This window comes from Haemaphysalis longicornis, unplaced genomic scaffold, assembly GCF_048455015.1.
Source record: "Haemaphysalis longicornis isolate Haplotype H1 unplaced genomic scaffold, Haemaphysalis longicornis Haplotype H1 scaffold_8, whole genome shotgun sequence".
Taxonomy (NCBI): Eukaryota; Metazoa; Arthropoda; class Arachnida; order Ixodida; family Ixodidae; genus Haemaphysalis; species Haemaphysalis longicornis.
Window position 1 is genome coordinate 154,786,568 of NW_027526445.1, and position 20,123 is coordinate 154,806,690.

A 20,123-nucleotide genomic window follows, 5' to 3' on the forward strand; every position below is an offset into this window, starting at 1 on the left:
GCTAACAGGACGGGACTGAGGGAAGGAAACACAAGGCGCATATATTGTCAAGAGACCAACTAGCCCCCCAGACAGCTTTAAAGAAACAATGCTAGAAATATCTCGTTTTGCTTCTTACCTTGTTCATGCTGCAGTAACTAAGTTAGCACGACGCATATATTTATCAATTTATATTACCCTATCATATTTATCAATTTATACTAGCCTATCATAGGGTTAATTTTGGTAGGGCCATCAGTTGGCGCCGCCGTTACAAGATTTTTCCAAATTGGTTGCCGCTTATCGCAGAGGCAACAAACGTTTTTACGCGTTTTCAAATGAGCAGATAGAAGCCGCCGTCGCTGTTGGCGTATACAAAATGCATCGCAAAATGCAACCAATACGCGCGCATAGATTGAACCCATACAAAATAGCAGTTTGATCATGAAAAATTCTCAAGGTAATATTAACACACGTACGCAGCGCAACTGCATATTCTAATGTCTCGGTTGTAGCGAGTACGGATTCCTGGGCTAGCTGGTGCGCAGTCTGTATATACGAGACGGAGTACATGCAGAGAATGCGATAGGGGAAAAAATAATTCTCGGACAGTATACGGGGCTTTCGTCCTGCAGCTAGCGGACGCAATGTTAGTAATGCTTAAAGCATTGCTTGTCAGCAAGGCAGTTCACAGAAGCCAAACTTGGTTTTCAAGGAAATAAAGTACAAAATTCGGTTCACCCGAACAGAGCAGACAATTTTCAAAATTCGTTTTCAAAGGAGCCACTATCTCACGACTGCGCGCAAAACAGAGCCTTCGCCGAACATGGTTACGCCGCAACGATTTTGTGTTGCAGCCCCGGCTGCCGCAGCAGTGCGCGAGCGAACGTATGAGCAACGAAAGCTGATTGACTGAATGTAGGGTTTAACGCGCCGACGCAACGTGGGCGACGAGGCGCGCCGTGGTGGAGGGCTCCCGATTGATTTTGACCACCTGGGGATATTTAACGTGTGCCGAATCTCGTACACACGGGCGTTTTTGCTTATACGTATATCCTCCATCATAAAAGCAGCCGCCGGGGCCGGGAATCGAACCCACGTCCCAGCAACGAAAGCAACCACGTCTTTAAGATCGCACGGGCCGGACGCACGTGATGAAGACGGCCATGTTCTCTCTACGGCGGTAAGCCCATTGATCAGACCTGTCAGTGCGTGGCGCGGTACCTTTTGTATTCTCGTTAGCGTCGCCAAGATTGCGCGCGGTGGCCACTTGCGGCGCATATATCCGTCCGCGATCCGAGAGATCTGCCGAATGCACGCCGCCCCGCCGCAATGATGAGACAACTGTTCCAAGTTGTTTCCTTGTCGAATCGCACACGCAGATGCACGACGGGCTGCTCGCTCGCTCGACAGCTGAAAATGGAGAGAACTTGGCCTACGGGGCGAAGCTGATCAACATTTAAGGGCAGCTTGAGTTAAAAAAATTAGAGTAAATTTTTGAACGGAATAATGCAGTGCAGACCAGCATTCGAAAACAATGTATGGCGTTCCATTCGTTTTAAACTGGAAGTGAAAACCTAGTTAAATTTTGTCTGAACCTCCCCCCCCCCCCTGCTCCCCCCTGAAAAACAATGTATGGCTTTTCATTCTCCCTTAGGGAAACACCATTACAGTGGAATCTCATCAGACCATGCCCACATCAGCCGTAGTTTATTTTTATACGTCGCTAAGCCTAATCCCCAATTTGGTTTCCCTTTAACTTAATGCATTCAGATAAACCGTAGTGGCACTTAGTACATACTTTCTTCACATCTCCGTCAGGTACAGTTTAACGAGGTTTCGCTGTATTTTAAAAATGAAAGTATGCGGTGATAAGGTGGCAGCAAACAGAAACCTAGTGAAGATTAGATTAACTGACTCCTCCCCACTTCCCACCAGATATCACCTTAACAAAAATATTAGCGAGTTTACAAAAATTTTACAACCTTCTGCAACAGTGCTGTGGATAAGGCATCGGAAACTGATATAACAGCAGAGGAGGGAGCGACACGCACAGCTGTTAGAACTCGGACGATTCACAGAAGTTTCAGAAACACCAGCACGTGGTCAGTCTCACTTTGTTTTTATTTTCTCTTCTCTCAAAAGCAGATGCTACAAACATGCTCAATAACAGAGAAAGCAGCAGAGGGGTGCTGTGGCTTCTTAACCAAGGTGACCTTGAAGAACGCGGGAGCCTATTCGCAGTAAGCGGAGACACGCAGGGCGTCCTTCTTTGTGCTGGCGCAAACTTACACAGCAATAAAACTTTCTTCTGCAGTGAGCACACCTTCCGTTTCTTGCCCTCAACGAAACATCTTTGCGCAGTAGAAGCAGAAACGCGAATCACAGTTCGTGCGCTGGCAACGCTGACTAGACACAAAATACTTGAAACGTCCGCGGCTGTGAGCGCAGACATTGCAACACTCGCAATGTACAAGCAGAACAATACATGGCGGGCATTCATGCAAAAGTTGAGTGTACTAGCAAAGTTATCAGCCCCTCGGCGGCACATTGCTTGACACAGCCAGTAGACTCACATAATATCACACTTTTGTCCCCACTTATTAAAAAAGTGCTGAAAGAAGTGACATGGCGACTACGTGAAATTTCAAGAACAATTCTAGTCACTCAGACACAGCAGCGCTTAGTTGTACCATTAGCAATGCAAGCACGTTGTGTGCAGTTACCTATACAGTAGCAGACTGCCTAAATTGTTGCACTGAGGATGCTTAAATTTCATATAGTGGCACAAACGCTTTCGCAAAAAATCTACAGAAATTTTCTCCCAACAAAATGCAATTTTTCATGGACCTTCAAAACAGTTTCATAAGAATACTCATAGCAGTACTTTCTTGTACACACTTAGTTTAGCTTCAGTAGAGAACCATTACCATTAGCTTTACTAAACCAGCATTCAGCTTAATTCAGAACAGAACATTTTGCTTCAGCATCCGCATTGGTTCTAATCGGCCAATGCTGCTTCATCCTCAAGCCTCGGGTCTTGACTCTCTACAAGGGAGTAGGGCAGGCAACCTATTCCTGCTAGTATATTCCTAAACTACTTCAGGCAACAACCCTGTCCGAGCTGACAATCACACTAGTTGGTTTAAAAGAATAGGCAACAAACGATGTCCTCGTTCCAATTTTTGACTTGTGCGTGAAAATAGCGGACACAGGCATTTCTGGCTGAGCTAAAACGTCAGATCTACGAGGCCTCCGAACAGCAGTGCACGATTAACCACAAATGTACACATCCGTCATCAAAACGAATACACCGTGCACGCTGCTGAAAACATTCGCCCACCGGAGTGGCTGCTTTGAGCCGGAAGAGCAGCGCAGAACGGAAAATCCCGACGCAAAACTGCGATGGCACCTAAGTACTGGACGCCCCTCGAAAGGCTGCTACGTATAAGGAAGCGTATAAGGCGGAAGCATTTGTACACCGCGGAGGCAGCGATGCGAAGCACGCGGAAGCACGTTTAAAAGCCCCGTGTGGAACTGTCCCACTCTCTCACATTTCTTCCCTAGCAGAAGATGATCGCATGACTTCCCTTATCGTGCTGGAAAAAAGAAAGGGGGAAGGGAAAAAAAGTGGAGAGAAACAAAGATTAAGTTGCCACAGTTTTTTTCTGCACAGGAAAATAGAGAGTGTGCTTCAAAGTGACAGGCCGGCGACATAACAGTGCAATTTGTGCAGACCTTTACGCTGGTTTTTTCAACGTCAACTGTGTTCCGAAACTAGGCGGACCTATGGACGCAAGTGTTACGCCTGAACATAGAGGGGAACTCCCCTGAGATGCTGTGCTGCAGAAATATAACTTGGTGCGCACGTAACAAATGAGCAACCTGCCACAAATTTAGCACACACAAGAATATTTCTCACTTTACAACAACCATCACTTCCAAACATGAAAATTGCGAAAAATATTTGTACTGTTCTGCAAAGAGATTCAAGCTTATGGTCATTCGGGTGTGGGTTCACTTGGGACATTTTCACTACTATTTGTGAGGTGCACATGCAGTTGAATGAATTTAAATTGCATGCATTAAAAGCCCGATAAGTAGCCCAAAAATTTGTCATGCTTGGCTTCAGACCTACTTACATTCTATTAACTCCTGAAACGCAAACGAAACAGGAACGAGTCAGATGCAAGCAATACAAAAGAAAATGGTGCTGGAAAAGCATAGGGCACAGCTTGCAGCCTTTGGGTACACCCCTTCGAGCACATGTATATTACATATATATATATGTATACACAAACATGAATCAAGGCTTATACAATACATAAGGTGCTACAACCTTGAACATGCCTTAAAAACAAGAACATTAACACAAGTTTAACTAAGCAGTGATAAAGTAGTATATGTGGTCTAACTACAGTTCAGGTGCAAATGCACACAACAAATGGACAGCACGGAGGAAAAAACAAGAAATGCTAAATGTACATTATAATAGCAGCAACAAAATGTGCATTTCAAAAAGTGCAACTGACGTGATTGGCAAAAGGCACAAATTATAACGTTCATGCAACACACTGCGACAGGTGGTTTGTGCATCATTCTGTGCTGGTGCGCGACTTCCCAATCAAACATGGATGCAGTGCCCCTCTATTTTACACTTTTTACAGCTGACCGTGTTGCATTCAGGTTGGCAGCACAACAAAGTCTTCCTCAACTTTTCGGGCACAGTGGCTTGAGGCACAGTTTGCGTGAGCAGTGTGCGTATCTAGGCAGGCAGATATGGCAAAAAAAGCACATGACTTATGACCTTTCTACAAACATGTTTCCAAGCAATGAAGGTGAGGCCAGATATACCTATACAGATATAAAATCACTATGCATTAGAGGGGAAAAAATAGTAATAATAAAGGCAGAACAAGCTACCTATTAAGATCTGTGTTAAAAAACAAACAGCACTAAAGAGAAAGCAACAATAAAATTATGTGTCATACAAGCCTTGCAAGCTCAAACAAGAAGTACAGCCCTAACTACCGACACCCCCCCGCTCTGTTGGAGAAACGAAAAACATGGGCGACGCATGTGATTGCTGGTCATTACACGACCTTGTAGAAGAAAAGCAACAACAAAAAAACAAAAAGGCCAAAAATCATGCATTGTGCACATGTGCAGGCCTCAATCGGCATCAGATGCATAAACACAATGTAGAAACAACACAGCTGAATCGGTTCATCTTTAGCTCAGGCACTCGTGAAACTATTGCTTACACTGAACAGTTTGATCTTTCGTATACATTGTAAACTTGGTACATCACAGTATCAATTACACCAGGCTATTTTTCCGAGTTCCGCAACTACGGGTTCAACTGCGTTACCAAGCAAACGGTTACGCTTACGTCGCTGTCACCGCAATCCCAAGTCCCGTGATTGTCCAACCAAAAAGAACCGACAGGTCTTGAAAATTCAACGAGGCCAGACGAACGAGAAATGACTGCTCCTTATTTACAAAATTACATCAGAATATTTTCCCACAACCTTCGAGTTTCACATACCCGGGTTCGACTGCGCTATGAAGCAAAGATTATGTTTACATCGCTGCCACCGCAATCCCAAGTCCAGTGTGTGAACGTGACGCATGCCGGTCGTTCAACCAAAAAGAACCGGCAGGTCTTGAAAATTCAATGAGGCCAGACTAGCAAGGAATGATCACTCATCATTTAAAGCATAGGGGTGGCGGTTGCAGCCAAAGTAGACGTAATCTCGCTAAGCCTAAGCGCCAAGGCTCTGAAAAGTGACAGGCACAATGCGATGCACTGGCATACCAATCGCGTACAGATCTGCGAAGCCATAAGGAGGAGGGACAAGAAATTACCGCTTTTCATTTACGACTTGACCTGGCGGGTTGCAGCCAAAGTAGACGTAACCTCGCTAAGCCTAACCAGCCAGAACTAAGCGCCAAGGCTCTGAGAAGCAACAGACACAAAGCGATGCACTGGCATATCCATTGTGTAAAGATCTGTGAAGCCAGAAGGCAGAAGGGCAAGAAATTACCGCTTTTCATTTACGACTTAACCTGGTGGTTGCAGCCAAAGTACGTGTAACCTCGCTAAGCCTAACCAGCCAGAACTAAGCGCCAAGGCTCGTGACAGGCGAGCGCCATGCACTGGCATACCCATTGCGTACAGATCTGTGAAGCCAGAAGAAGGAGGGACAAGAAATTACCGCTTTTCATTTACGACTTAACCTGGCGTTTGCAGCCAAAGTACACGTAACTTCACTAAGCCTAATTAGCCAGAAATAAGCGCCAAGGCTCTGAAAAGCGACAGGCACGATGAGATGCACTGGCCATACCCCTTGTGTACATGATGAAGTCAGAACTAGGAGGGACAAAAAATTACTGCTTTTCATTTACGACTTAGCATGGCGGTTGCAGCCAAAGTACTTGTAACCTCACTAAGCTTAACAAGACAGAGATCAAGTAAAGGACCACGCGCGACAAGGCTCCGAAAAGCAACAGGCACAATGCGATGGCGTACCGATTGCGTGCATATCTGTGTGGCCCGAAGCGGAAGGGGCGGGCAGGCAGGCATTCAGAGAGCATGCGACGGCAGCCAAGGGTACAGGCACAGGGTGGAAAACTGCGACGACAGGACGGGCGTGCAAGCGGGTTCGTTGAGTGCGTCGTCGCCCCTAGTGGGAGTGGAATGTGTTGCGTTTTCTTTCTAATAGAGCCTAGACCTTTCGGCAGTTGGCCTGGACGTTGTGGGGCGCCTCGTTGAGCTCTTCCAGCTCGTCGCCGGGGTCCAGCTCTGACTGGAGCTGGAAGTACTGCTGGCTCCGTGTGGGCCACAGCAGGTGTGTGATGATGGCATACGCCAGGAAGTCCGCGCACGAACTGATGCCTGCGAAGAAGGGAGGGGGGTGGCGTTTGAGACTGACTGACTGACAGATAAAGTGTTGCGTTTATAAGTGTGGTTCAATTGATTGACTGAACTTATCTCATTAGACACCCATACCTGCCAACCTGGCAACAGGAAAATTAGGGAGACTGCAGAAAAAAAAAAAAAGGGGGGGGGGGAGGGGAGAGAGAAAAGGATTTTTTTTTTTTTTGCAAATTATTGAGACAGACTGGAGATTGACACCAGAAAGGGGTGAGGATGTTTATTTTGAACTGCTTTGTTCTTTTGGCGAAGTTACGAAGCACGGAAACTCAGCTGTGTATGAGTCCAGAAATACTTGCAAGTACTTCTTTGCTTTTGACAGCGCCATCGATCTTAAAACTGAACTTGGGAAAACATGCAACTGACGTTTAGGCAGGTGGCGTAGGCCTAGTGTACAAAATGCGCTCGCACTTCCTCCAAACCCGGTCGTGCTCTAAACAATGACTCCTATAGCAAGATGCCTGCCTGCCTGCCGCATTCATGAAAGACCTGTTTTCAGTGGTGGCAGCTAGCGATCCTTGCGGAGGTTGCTCACAACAGATTTCCGCACACACGGCCATGGCTGCCTCGATCGGCGCCGCCGCCGTGGCGCGCATGCCCCCTTTCACCGAACCATTGGCAGTTGGCGATCCGAAGTGGCCGGTGTTGCTACAAATTTCAAGTTGACAACACACCGCATTATTGCAGACACTCTCGAAGTACTCGCATCAACGCTTCGTGCCAAAACTATGCGTGGAACATCAGCTACGACAGGCAGACGCGAAAGTTGTGGTACCATTTCCCTCGCCTTCTTTCGGTATGGTGGCGAGCGCGTCTCGCGGCTGGCCTTTGCCCAGATGCGCGGTGCTCTATAGCAGTCTATAGTGCCTAGAATATACTTAGCGGTACTCTACGGTAAGGTTACAATAAACTAGAAGTATAGTGGCGAGTGCCCTCCTGCAGCACCACAACTGTCGCAGCAGGAAAGACTGACGTACACACGTGATTTAAAAAAAAAAAAAAAAGCTTCTACTGTGGCGGCCACTTTTCGGGAGATTTGAGATAGCTTTCGTACAATCGGGAGAGTTGGCAGGTATGGACACCACATCCAACCCTGACCAATGCCCTGCCCTCCCTGCGAAGAGCAACTGTGTAGAGATGATGAAAATTCCACCAACAGCTGAAGTGAATATCCCTTTGACGCTCAATGTTGTTCAGGAGCAACAACTCAAACAATATTTTTTTTTGTTTCGCCCTTTCTGGTTTTTTTTTCGACTTTAACACCATCTGTTGACAGACAAAGGCTCGTGGACCTTAAAAAATTTTAAAGAAGAGGGCAGCACGAACTTCCGTGAGCTAAAAAAAAATCTTGTTTATGCGCGTCAACTTGCATCGCTCCTGGGGGCTCAACGAGCCAATGACAGGTCAGCAAAATAGTGCAATTTTGTTGTTAATACAAATGATAGCAACACAGACTTTACGTTATTGTCTTCACTTGAACCATAAATCATGCTGATCAAGTAGCTTTCTTGTTCAACTGTTATATGGGCAGCCAGCGCCCAGTGTTTCCCAGTGTAAGTCAATGTGGCCGTCCTAATGAACCAAATTTTTTTCTGACTTCATATTTTTTCACAATCTTAAGCAATAAATTAAAGTTTTGGGCATCAAAGAGATATTGACTGAATTGAATAGTTGATTGATAAAGAAATTGTTAGCCGATCAATATTTACTGGATTAGCTATCTCATCAAGCATAGGTCAATGTATTTGGAGGTAGGGCAACCTAGTATGTTGTACATATAAGTCAATCTGACTTCTGTAGGCATGGGCTGTTGCATGAATGTATGAGGCGTGACACAGAGAAGTAATCAGACTGATTTCCTTTCACACATGAATCTCGTTCCTTTTAAAAATCGAGGCATTCCCTCCTTCAAAGCTGTCCTCTTAGACAGCTACACACCGATGGGAATTGTTTCTACTGTTCGCAGCCGAGTTTGAAGGCTTCTGAAGAAATGCCCTTCTGCTTGTCAGTTATGCCCTTTTTGGGCATTACAGCAACCATCAAAATTGCACTCTTTCACCTAGTTTTGAGCCAGGAAATGAAAAAGAAGACACAGGGACTGGAAAGTGGAAAGAAATACTGTTATTCATAAACACGCAGCAGTACCTTTCTCGCCAAAACTTTGTTTACAGACACAAAACGCAAACGAAAAGTGAACCCATGCGACGATTTTTTTTGCATACTAAATGCACCTACGAATGATGTAAACGTATACTGATGTGTAATTAATGAGATAAAGGAACTGTATTTTCGCGCATATAATCCGCACCCCCACTTTCAGCCCGCTAGAAAGGAAAAAAAAAAAACAAAAATCCCCGCGTATTGCCCTTGCATTTTATACAGGAAAGGCTACACCAAAGCTACTGCTCAAGCAACACATCACATACTAAGTAGAGAGAACCGGTGTATATTAAGCAAGTAGAATACACTGACTAATAAAATAATAAATACACGAACTAATAAAATTCAGTTGGTACAGTGCGCTCGTCCTTGTTTTTTCTTCCTTGTCTTTGATATGTTTTGCACAATTGCTGCCATGGAAAGCTTTAGTCAGTGCTACTGCGTAGGAGCTTCACAGCGCAACGTGCACTGCCGTGAAGCTGCATTAAAGGAAAAACCCAGCGTGTTATCCGCACCCCTACTTTGCCGCAGAAATTTTTGCGTTTTTGGTGCCGGTTATACGCGCGAAAATACGGTATACTATTGCACTCCTCTTTCATGATCAATGCGCATACTGTCTTATCTAGAAGCGTGCCTTTTTCCCGATTTTCGAGCAACCGTTTTCACACAATGGAAGGCCAGTTTCAGCACGCATGGGTCGTGTTCCCAGAGATCCCATCAGCGCATTTCGGTCGACCAACCGGTCTACGGAGAAATGCACTAGCTTTTTCACGGGACGCCTTTGGTCCCGCTAAGAAAGCTATCACTTTAAAAAACGGCCACCCACCGAGGATAAACTTCTGGCGCCAGAGAGCGGACACCTGCAGGGCGATGAGAGCCACGACGGGCAGGTAGACGAACCAGCAGAGCAGGCCCGCCCCAAAGTGGAGGTAGAAGCGCAGCTTGCGGTGGTCCATCTCGTCCATCATGGTGGAGCGCAGCTCCGTCAGGAACCACGCCGTCACCACCAGCCGGAAGCAGAGCGAGATCCAGCCCGGGTACGTCTGGTACTCGTCAATCTCCTCAATCACGTCCACCTCCGTCTGCCAAGGGGGAAGGGAGAGGAGAGGGGACCACCTCCGTCACGTCCAATACCCACCCACCCATCTCATCCACTTACACTTCCACGCACAGTCCATGCAATGAATAATGCCCTGATGTTGATGAGGTGTCTTTTCCATCCAAAAAAAATACCTCACAACTGTCTGGGCATACATCGCAAAAGATGCCAAATACAGGGTGTTGCGACGGTAATTGGAACGCTTTAAAAATTTTTCCTGAGCGAACCGCCGCTCTGTTCGCGCTCAAACTTGCCAACAAGGTCGCATTTTGTGGTCTATTTTGTTTAATACCGGGAACAACGACAGTACTTACCTGGTTATTCTGAAAATAAATAAAAACGATTTTCGCCTATGGGAAAATGGCGGCTGATTTGGACGTGCAAGCCAGCGCAAGTTGGTGTTGGAACGACAGAACCACCTTGGGTATGCAGAGCGAAACGCACGTTTGGGATTCACGGTAGGAAGGAGCCAAATGGTGCAGCAGACGATCAAAAAATGCACCTAGGAATGAGATAGCAGACGATTAGAAAACCCGGTTTTCGGCTCGCACGTCCAAATCAGCCGCCATTTTCCCATAGGCGAAAATCGTTTTTTATTTATTTTCAGGATAAACAGGTAAGTACCGCCGTTGTTGCCGGTGTCAAACAAAATAGACCACAAAATGCGACCTTCGTGTGAAGTTTGAGCGCGAACATAGCGGCAATTCGCTCAGGAAAAATTTTTAAAATTTTTCCAATTATCGTCGCAACACCCTGTATGCATTAACCATTTTTTCGGCCACGTACATCATGAGCAGCAGTGGAGAGAGAGGACATCCTTCTTTCAAACCCTCGTAGGCGTATACTTCATCTAAAAAAAGACAACTCACAATCATCTGGGCATCCATTGCAAGAGACGCCAAATGTGCATTAACAATTTTTTCAGGCATCTAGATCGTAAACAGCAGTGGAGAGAGAGGACATCCTTGTTTCAAACCCTTGTAGGCGTATACTTCATCTAAAAAAAGACAACTCACAATCATCTATCCATTGCAAGAGACGCCAAATGTGCATTAACAATTTTTTCAGGCATCTAGATCGTAAACAGCAGTGGAGAGAGAGGACATCCTTGTTTCAAACCCTTGTAGGTGTATACAGGCCTATTGCATGCTACCCCCTCCCACACTATTTGCACTTGGTTCCCCCGGGTTAGTTCCCTGAGTAAGTGAATTTCGAAACATTCAAGCTGCTTTATACGAAAGCAAATAGATATCAGCAACAAAATTATGTGAGACTGCTTTGAGAATAATTCATCAGATGTCGCTACCTGCACCACGGCCCTCAGAATACGCAAACCGTAAATAGCGTGCTTTTTAAAACATGGAGCAAATGGAGCAAAAAAATTCCTTCTAGTCAGTGAAGAAAAATGACCAGCTAAACTGGCCGCAGTACCCAAAGAGTGCATGATCCAAAACAAGTTTGTTTGTAATGTTCGATTACGCATACCTACTAGCCAATTAGCAGAAGGGAACTTAGTAAAGAGGTCAAGACACCTGTGTCACTAGGGCTCTTCGATTTAACATCTCAAACTCACCCTTGTGGATAGTCCGCGGCAGGGGCGTAGCCAGGGGGGGGGGGGGGGGGGGGTGTTCAGTGTCAAAACACCTCTGAAACTTTCTGAGTGCCCACCCTTCTTTTACATATGCTATTATGCTATTTGCACACCAAATCGTTACACTATAATGTAAAAACAAAAATAAGAAGGATGCCGGTTTATTAAAGCCGAAAAATAACTAAAATCTTGCTGGGGCACAGGATCTTTTCGTTCTTTTTTTTAAAACCAGCGGCATTTAATACACCTTCAAAAATATTTCCGGCTATGCCACTGGTCCACGGATGGTTCGAAGATTCCCCAAGCCATAGAAATAAATCCCTGTGCAGAGTTACCACTCCAAAACTGGAATAGCTCCAAAATCATTCCATCGTTTTGCAACCGTGTAATTGAATGGGAATGAAATGGCAACAACACTTGGAGGAACGGAATGGGAATGGAATTAGGCACCTTTTCTCCTGGAACATAAGGAGAATAGAATGGGCCCCCAAAATGCTCCAAAGTTCTCTGTCGATCCTTATAGCTGCAGCACTGTCGCTTAGGCGTGCTTAGGAATTACAGGAATGGATCTGACCCGCCCAGCCAATCCAGGAGTGGGAAATGGGCGAAGGTTTGGCATTCCACAAAATTGAAAGGAATGAAACTGCGCCAAGTTTCGATCCCTCGGAATGGAAACGGAATGGAATGGGGCTGCCGATTCTGCAACAATGACAGAAATATATATGTATATAAAAAACAAATGTTGGACTGCTTCTCGAGAAGTTTGCAGTCAGGCCAGGACTGATAACTGAAGAGCCTCACCTGTTGATTGTTAGTGGTATCCCCTTTATAACAGAGCCATTACAAGTGCCATCTCCCCAAAGAATCCATCTGCGTTGTAGAACTGGTTTAATTCCAGCACTGCTCTTAGCGGCAGGCTCAATATAAATTGAGTCTGTTGCATGTGGTAACTGTCCTAGACTGTATTTCCCTCCCAGTTGTTCTTTCACCAGCTTTTCAATCTTCTTTTAGTCGCCTCTACAGCCACAGAAGTTTACTATTACTGTGTCACTGTTAAAGGAGCACTGACACGAACATTTTATGTTACACTTTTATTGCTTTTATCGATGCTTAATGGTCTGGCCAACCTGAAACAGCTCTTCAAATACTTCAGCGCGCGATAGTTAATTACATTGAACGGCCTGAAAATCGTTTGTTTCAAATTCCCGCGCTTTCATCCCGAACGGCGCATATGACTGACTCCCTGCCTGACCTCACCGCTTTGTGCGGACGTCACCGGCGCCCGCTTGAGAGGGTGTTGCGCCCGCTCGCCACTCGTGGGGCCGCGCGCGTTAAGTGACGTCACGAGTTTTTGACGAGCGTTGTGGCGTCACTTCTTTTTCCTCTCCTGGAGTGATGTCACGCTGATGTCCATTTGCTGAGTGCCGCTCCGTGCGCTGCTCCGTCGGCGCAATAAATGAGATCCAATTGAACTATGTTCTTCGCGTCGCAGGCCGCTCATATTTCACCCATGGTATTCTGTTCAGTGAAGGAAGCGAACTGTGCAATAATATTAACGCCGAAAATTGGTGTCAGTGCTCCTTTAAACCCTAGGGCTTCGTGAAGGCGAGCATTTCCCACAGATGAATTTGGACTGATACAATCGCACCCCAACACTACGTGCCCAATCATGTTTCCTTTCCGCATGCTTCATCATTCCGTGCATGCTTCCCTACAAAGCTCTTTGTTTGCAAGCACCCTGCCCTAGCCTCAAAAGGCAAAGTACTGCCATTAGAGCTGTCACAGAGATTTTCCTCTCTGATGTCAGACTGTACATCTCTAGCAATGTTTTCGATTCACTTCTTCCCCTCCACTTATTTGCTTCAGTCTGTCTTTCATCTTTTCAGATTACCTTGGCTATCCGCGATTGTCTATGATATATTTCGTCGTTAGCCTTCTATTCCTAATATTCACCCACATCTAATGTTCGCCTGCATCCAATATTCGCCAATCCTGTCACGCGACATTTTCATCGTGTCTAACACTGGTTCATTTCGTCATCCCATTTACTTCCATCGGCAGTGGCAGCACGGCACCTTTCGTTCATTACTGCCATTGCATCAATCTTGGGCTACATGAAGGGCCCGACATACTAGTTGTAGCCTCTTCAGTCCTGCTGACTTTGGTGTCAAAATGAAGACGTGATGCAAGACGTCTTTCTCAGGTCTAACATTTGTCTGCCTATTCCATGCGCAAACCTCTGTCTCTGTGTGCAACAAGCGGACGCCATTCCATATTAAGACAAGATGAAGCGTAGAAAGATCAGGAAGGCTAACACGACACTGCTACAGCAGCCGTAAGACATTAAAAATTCCCGGGCCATCTCCAATGGCGTGAAACCTGGGGAGGGGCGAAGCGTATTCTTGGCGCCTCGGCGTTTCTGCCCACGGAGATGAAACCATTGGGGGGGTAGAGGTATACAGCTTGGCTGTAAAAGTCTCCTGTCTTTGGAGCACGAAGCTCCCTAGCGCGAGGCGTAAACGAGTTTCCCGGTGTTTTAGTACCGTGACTACATGAGACGATGATTACGACGATGACAGTAGACGCCAGCAGCCCCAGTTTTAGGCTCTGCCCCTAAAACATTATTCGAAGTTACACGGATTAGACTAATGCACAAACAAACCCAAGCAGCAGGTAGTTCTACCAGGAACAATTCACTGCTGCGTCAACCCGAGAAACATTCTTAATAAGGTAAACTCCGGACTGAACATTAGCACATGATTTTATGGAAAAGAAAAATAACAACCCTGCAGTTTAACCTGCAGTTAAGAGCAGCATAAATGGGTAATCAAACAATAATAACCACCCTCATCAGTCGTACATTTTTAATGTCCACCGCAAGAAAAAGGCCTCTCCTCCCACTGTCTTTCCACTGCTCCTATTCTGCAATGTCCTTGCCCAACTCAACTTTTTCTTGGTTTGAGCAAGGAGGATATTGCCCACTTGAGTTTGCTACCCAATACAAGACAATCACTTTCTGTTTCTAAGTGTTGCCCAAATCGTTCTGATTTCCGTGGCTCACTCAACTGAACTATGACCTAATCTTTCTTCCAAGGTTCTTAGTGAATCAAGACAATTACACCCAGCGAAAGAAAAAATAAAGCCGTTCCACTCAATGTGAAAGCTGTTGGGTTGAAGTGCAGAGCAGTGATTTGCCATAATAGGCTGTAGCGCCGTTATCCACTCACTGCTACCACCCAATGCAATTCAAATTTCCCACCTCCACAGTGCTCGCGCGCACCCAGCCTGAAACTGCGCCAGCGGGACTTCCGTTCTTTGTGTGCTTGCTGGTCCTCCTGCACATGCCGGTGTTGCACTGCCACTTTTTTCGTTTAATGTTGTAAAAACCAACCCAACGAGCATTCCTAACTAAATGAACACGGGCGCTGTCGGTTAATTGCGTATATGTTGCCTCAAATGTACCTGCAGTTTTCTTTGCGGTAAACAACGGGGAGATGTATGAGAAGCGCCAGCAGTTCACGAATTTCGAACGCTTACGACTATATAAACCGCTTGGCTTTCCGAGCCTCTGGGTTACGCCGCGACGACAGCCGCAACACCGGAACGCCGTGTTTCTCTACTCGGGTCCAGTGAGCGACCTACGCAACAAGGCGAGCCCCTAAAGTGCTCTGCACTTGGAAGAAAAGACGCACTCACCATGTTCCAGACGTAGAGCAGAATTTGAATTAGGCTGTACACTAGCCAGATGCAGAAGAGCACAGGCTTCCAGGTCAGTTCTGCCCGCGTGATGGCCCAGCCCTTGGCCAGCAACAGCAGCAGCAGCATGAACAGGGACTGCGAAGAACAGAGAAAAACCACAAATAAAAGAAATTAAACCTTAGTACAAAGTACAGCCTCGAGCAGTTCAAAGTGGAACACCTGATAGATGACTGAAACCTACTTGCGGTGTGGTTTAGCCGTTAGAAATGTTCACTGGCTGCAGTACGTAGTACAAAGTACAGTCTCAAGCAGTTCAATGTGGAACACTCAATAAATGCTGTAAAGGTACCTGCAACACAACGAAGCCGTCACGAGGTGTATGTACAGTCCCAGAAAGTTTAAACTGGAACACCTGATAAATGATTGAAAGATGCTCACAAGAGTGAGCACTGGTGCACATCTTACAGACTTGTCACTGAGGTCAGAGTACAGTCCTAAACAGTCTAAACTGGAAGGCCTGACAAATATATTTGTACTGAGATACTGTTAACTACTAATGCGATTAAGAAGGCAGCCACCACACTTTATTTCATGTGCTTAGCCTGGGTTCTTATTCAGAGTGTGGCTGTGTTGACCCCCTTAACATTCAGCTGCACAAAAGAAGACTGCCCTCGCAGAAAGCTGAGAAAAGTGCTGAATAAAACTAGAAATGTTGGAGGACAGTTAAATGCACACCCCCATAGCACAGCACTTTTTCAGCATGCAATTTCTGAGGCATTTGCTGCCGGGTAAAATAAAACTTGGAGACTCACTAAGAGGGTTCAACTTAAATCGAGGACGACTCAGCGCGCAATGGAACGGAAGATGATAGGTGCGGAGTGGGTCAGAGAACAAACGCGTGTTAAGGACATATTAGTAGAACTTGAGAAGAAGAAATGGACGTGGGCAGGGCATGTAATGCGATGGCAAGATAACCGTTGGTCATTAAGGGTAACAAAGTGAATCCCTAAAGAAGGCAAGCGTGGCAGGGGGCGGCAGAAAGTTAGATGGGCAGATGAGATCAAGAAGTTTGCGGGGATAAATTGGTCGCAGTTAGCACAGGACCGGGGTAATTGGAGAATGATGGGAGAGGCCTTTGCCCAGCAGTGGGCGTAGATAGGCTGGTGGTGATGACGATGATAGTGATGAAAATAAAAACACTGAGATATGCACTGGGGTCACAGAAGTTGAACAGGAAAATGGTAAAAGGTGGGGTACAATAACAATAACGTGTGCATTACAAACAAAGGCTGTGCTCCGTTCTATACAAAGCTTTCAAGTGAAGCTTTGTTGGGAGTTCCCTGTGATTGCAGATAAGACAAGGTACATGTTTTTACACAAATGTTCGCCACACAATGACATCAGTGAGAACTATGCATAACTGTGATTTAATTAAAGGGAAGTGCTTACCTGGTAAGCACTTCAACTGGTAAACTTAAACTGGTAAACTGGTAATTTGGTAAACCTTAAACTGATAAGCAAACTGGTAATACCAGTTTGCTTACCAGTTTAAGGCATGAAACTGGACAAAAAAAATTTGCTGTCCTACAGAAATAATGAGCACACACCCACACATTTAAAAGGGGTGGCAAGAAATAAAATCCCATGTAGAAGTTTTCTTTTCTATGTTAGTTTACACTTGTACTAGTTGCTTGTTTTCCGAGGATTTGTCAAATTATCTGTAAAATTAGGTGTAAGCTGTAAAATCAGTTCCAAGCGGTGCATCAAAAAACTGCTTCTCTTACTGCACTCACCAGGGTTCATAGTATTGGAAAATATAACAATTACAGTTTTATGACAAACACTGCTTTGCCTATTGTTCCTCCAAAAATGGCTAATTATCTCTAATTATTAATCTTGGCAACTAATTGATTTACTAAAAAATAATGGCATATTTGAAATCAGTGGGGAAAAGAAGCAGCAAGACTGACAAGTTTCACAGAGTTTACTTAACAATTAAAGGAATCTGTTTAAAGAGCAGCGTACCCCCTTTAAAAGTCCCTCGCACCCCACCTGCGAGAGCATGTAGAGGACGTCGCCGACGATGCCCAGCGCGGGTACCCCTCGGCCGTTGCAGGCAAACAGGGCGAGGTGGGCGGCCGTCCAGAGGAAGGCCAGCAGCTGGAGGGAGAGGGCGGCCGTGAAGAGCCGGGTGACCAGGTGGCGCTGGCGCAGCACCGCGTACACCTGCAGCCCCACCAGCACCAGGTACAGCACCAGGAACAGCAGCACCCTCTCGAGGCTGCCCTGTGTGTAGAGTCGGGGCGCAGGGGAAGGGAAAAACGTTGGGGTCACCGACTCTCTTCCCGGGGAAGTCGGCGGGAACAAGGAATGTAACGGCAGCGGTGGGTGTAGTTGAGGGTTTGACGGCATACTGTCTGGTCAGGAAGCATGCTTGAAATGGTTTACTGGTCACTGACCAGTAAACTGACCAAAGTCAAAATATGCAAATGACGTTTCGGTTGCACTACGGCTCCTTTGTTCACACTGGACAAGGGAGTGTGAACAAGGGAGCCGTAGTGCTCCCGAAACGTCGTTCGTATATTTTGACTTTGGTCAGTGACCAGTAAACCATTCCAGGAGTGGGTGGCGTACAATAAGCAGGGAGATGACAATTCCACTTTCTGTTATAGTTGATAGCGGGTAGCTTGCCTGAATGATGATTGATACTAAACATGGGTGACTGAGATAACCCGCCAATGCCCTTTGTGGGGAGCAAAATCGGGATCCCACTCACAACAATGCACTGCAATGGAGGCGTATGGCCAAGCTTGTGCCTGAACCTAGCCATATAAGTTGCGCTCTATGATTAAAAGAGGATGAAGGTGTCAACGAGATGTCCGCAAAGTTGCAAGCAGAACCAAATATATATATATATATATATATATATATATATATATATATATATCACGGCCTTTTGAAGATAACGCGGTGCAAACAATTCAGAGCTCAGGTGGTTTAAAGCCAAAAGCATCCCTAATCTGCTTATTAAAGTGCCTGTCTGTTCAAATCTGTGAGCGACGTTTGTTTGCCAATCGGCGGCTTCATGAAAATTTGATTGAGCAGTTGCAAAAAAATGACAAAGATCCACGTCAATATGTCGGGAAAGGCAAGCCCACCATATGTTGCCTAAACTAGTAGCTGCATTTTTCCAAAGCGGCGGCCATATTCATCAGAATGGAGATTACGTAATGAACATTAATTATTAAGATAATAACTCTTTTGTGACCACGCCTATTTAAAATCGTTCAAATTGAACAATTTTAAATAGGCGATTTTAAATAACCTACGGGGCAGAAACTTGGGGCTCACTAAGAGGGTTCAACTTAAGGGGGCAGACTGGTCTTAGAGCTATTTTTTTTATTTACCAACCAATTTTAATGAAACTGCACTGCGTTATAGAGTTTTTTGTGCTGATTTCAAATCTGTCATTAAATCTTTAGTAAGTTGATTATATTTTGAGTTAATTAATGATTAATTGCCATTATTTTGGGTCACAGTTACAAAATAACCACTCCATATAGAATGGCAATTACTGCGTGGCTAGGCAGACAAATGACTAAAGAATACAACATAGGAAGTACTTTTTTGATTCAGCTATTTTTGGTCGTTTTACAACACAGGGGACTTCGCTTCTCCCGTGCTCTGCCAGAAATTGCTTGCAGGTGGTGCCAATTGAACACAATAATAATTTTCCAAAGCCTCCATTTGAAAAATTTGTTTCCAACATTGTATTCTCCACACATTTCGGTATCAGAAGCAAAAGGAATTAAAGTTGTACCTGCTCTGGGTGCCAAGATATCTGAGGATGAAATGCTAGCTTTGCATTGCAAGAAAAGTGCTGTTTCACCATCGAATTCTGCGCTTACTGAGCTGTAGAGTGCACTTTAAAATGCTATTATAATATAATAACAACAAAATATGGTGCCTTTTGATGAGGAAATTTACAGACTGATAGAAAAATGGCCGTGGAGGCCAAAAATGACATTTTTGAGAAAACGCTTTTTTTTACCGTTTTTCGGCCCCAAAGACCCAACTGCCCCCTTAAATTGAGAACGACTCAGTGGGCAATGGAACGGAAGATGGTAGGTGTAACATTAAGGGACAAGAAGAGAGCAGAGTGGGTCAGGGAACAAACGTGTGTTAAGGACATATTAGTAGAAATTAAGAAGAAGAAATGGATGTGGGCAGGGCATGTTATGCGAAGGCAAGATAACTATTGGTCATTAAGTAACAGAGTGGATCCCTAGAAAAGGCAAGCGTTACAGGGGGCAGCAGAAAGTTAGATGGGCAGATAAGATCAAGAAGTTTGTGGGGATAAATTGGTAGCAGTTAGCACAGGGCCGGGGTAATCGGAGATTAATGGGAGAGGCCTTTGCCCTGCAGTGGGCGTAGATAGGCTGGTGATGATGAATTTGAACAATACTTTGGAAGCGCCTTTTTATAGTGTTCCAGGCGTTGCTCGAACAAGTAAAGCTGTTTGGATCAGAAAATGGCCTTTCAAAATCAGTTTTGGTTTCATTTTTGACACAAAAACACGATTTTGAACACACGTTTGAATCACCTGGGTGTGGAAAAGGGGCATGGTCATCGCGTGTCACTGCTACCAAAAAAGAATG

At 45.4% G+C, this 20,123-nt stretch overlaps 1 protein-coding gene across 2 annotated transcripts in view; it reads right to left on the reverse strand.

The window, feature by feature from the left end:
• Nucleotides 1-2,085: 2,085 nt before the first annotated feature.
• The window catches only part of LOC144148180 (transmembrane protein 145), a 30,065-nt gene continuing 12,027 nt past the window's right edge, over nucleotides 2,086-20,123 (reverse strand). The window contains exons 3-8 of one of the 2 annotated variants that reach the window (XM_077679766.1): nucleotides 17,518-17,751; nucleotides 15,463-15,600; nucleotides 9,903-10,158; nucleotides 6,714-6,877; nucleotides 4,122-4,134; nucleotides 2,086-3,578 (exon numbers count right to left, since the gene is read on the reverse strand). In XM_077679766.1, the coding sequence (XP_077535892.1) occupies nucleotides 3,571-3,578; nucleotides 4,122-4,134; nucleotides 6,714-6,877; nucleotides 9,903-10,158; nucleotides 15,463-15,600; nucleotides 17,518-17,751 (813 nt within the window). In that variant the 3' untranslated portion in view covers nucleotides 2,086-3,570. The remainder of the gene's footprint in view (nucleotides 3,579-4,121; nucleotides 4,135-6,713; nucleotides 6,878-9,902; nucleotides 10,159-15,462; nucleotides 15,601-17,517; nucleotides 17,752-20,123) is intronic. The other variant, XM_077679764.1, reaches the window with a different exon arrangement.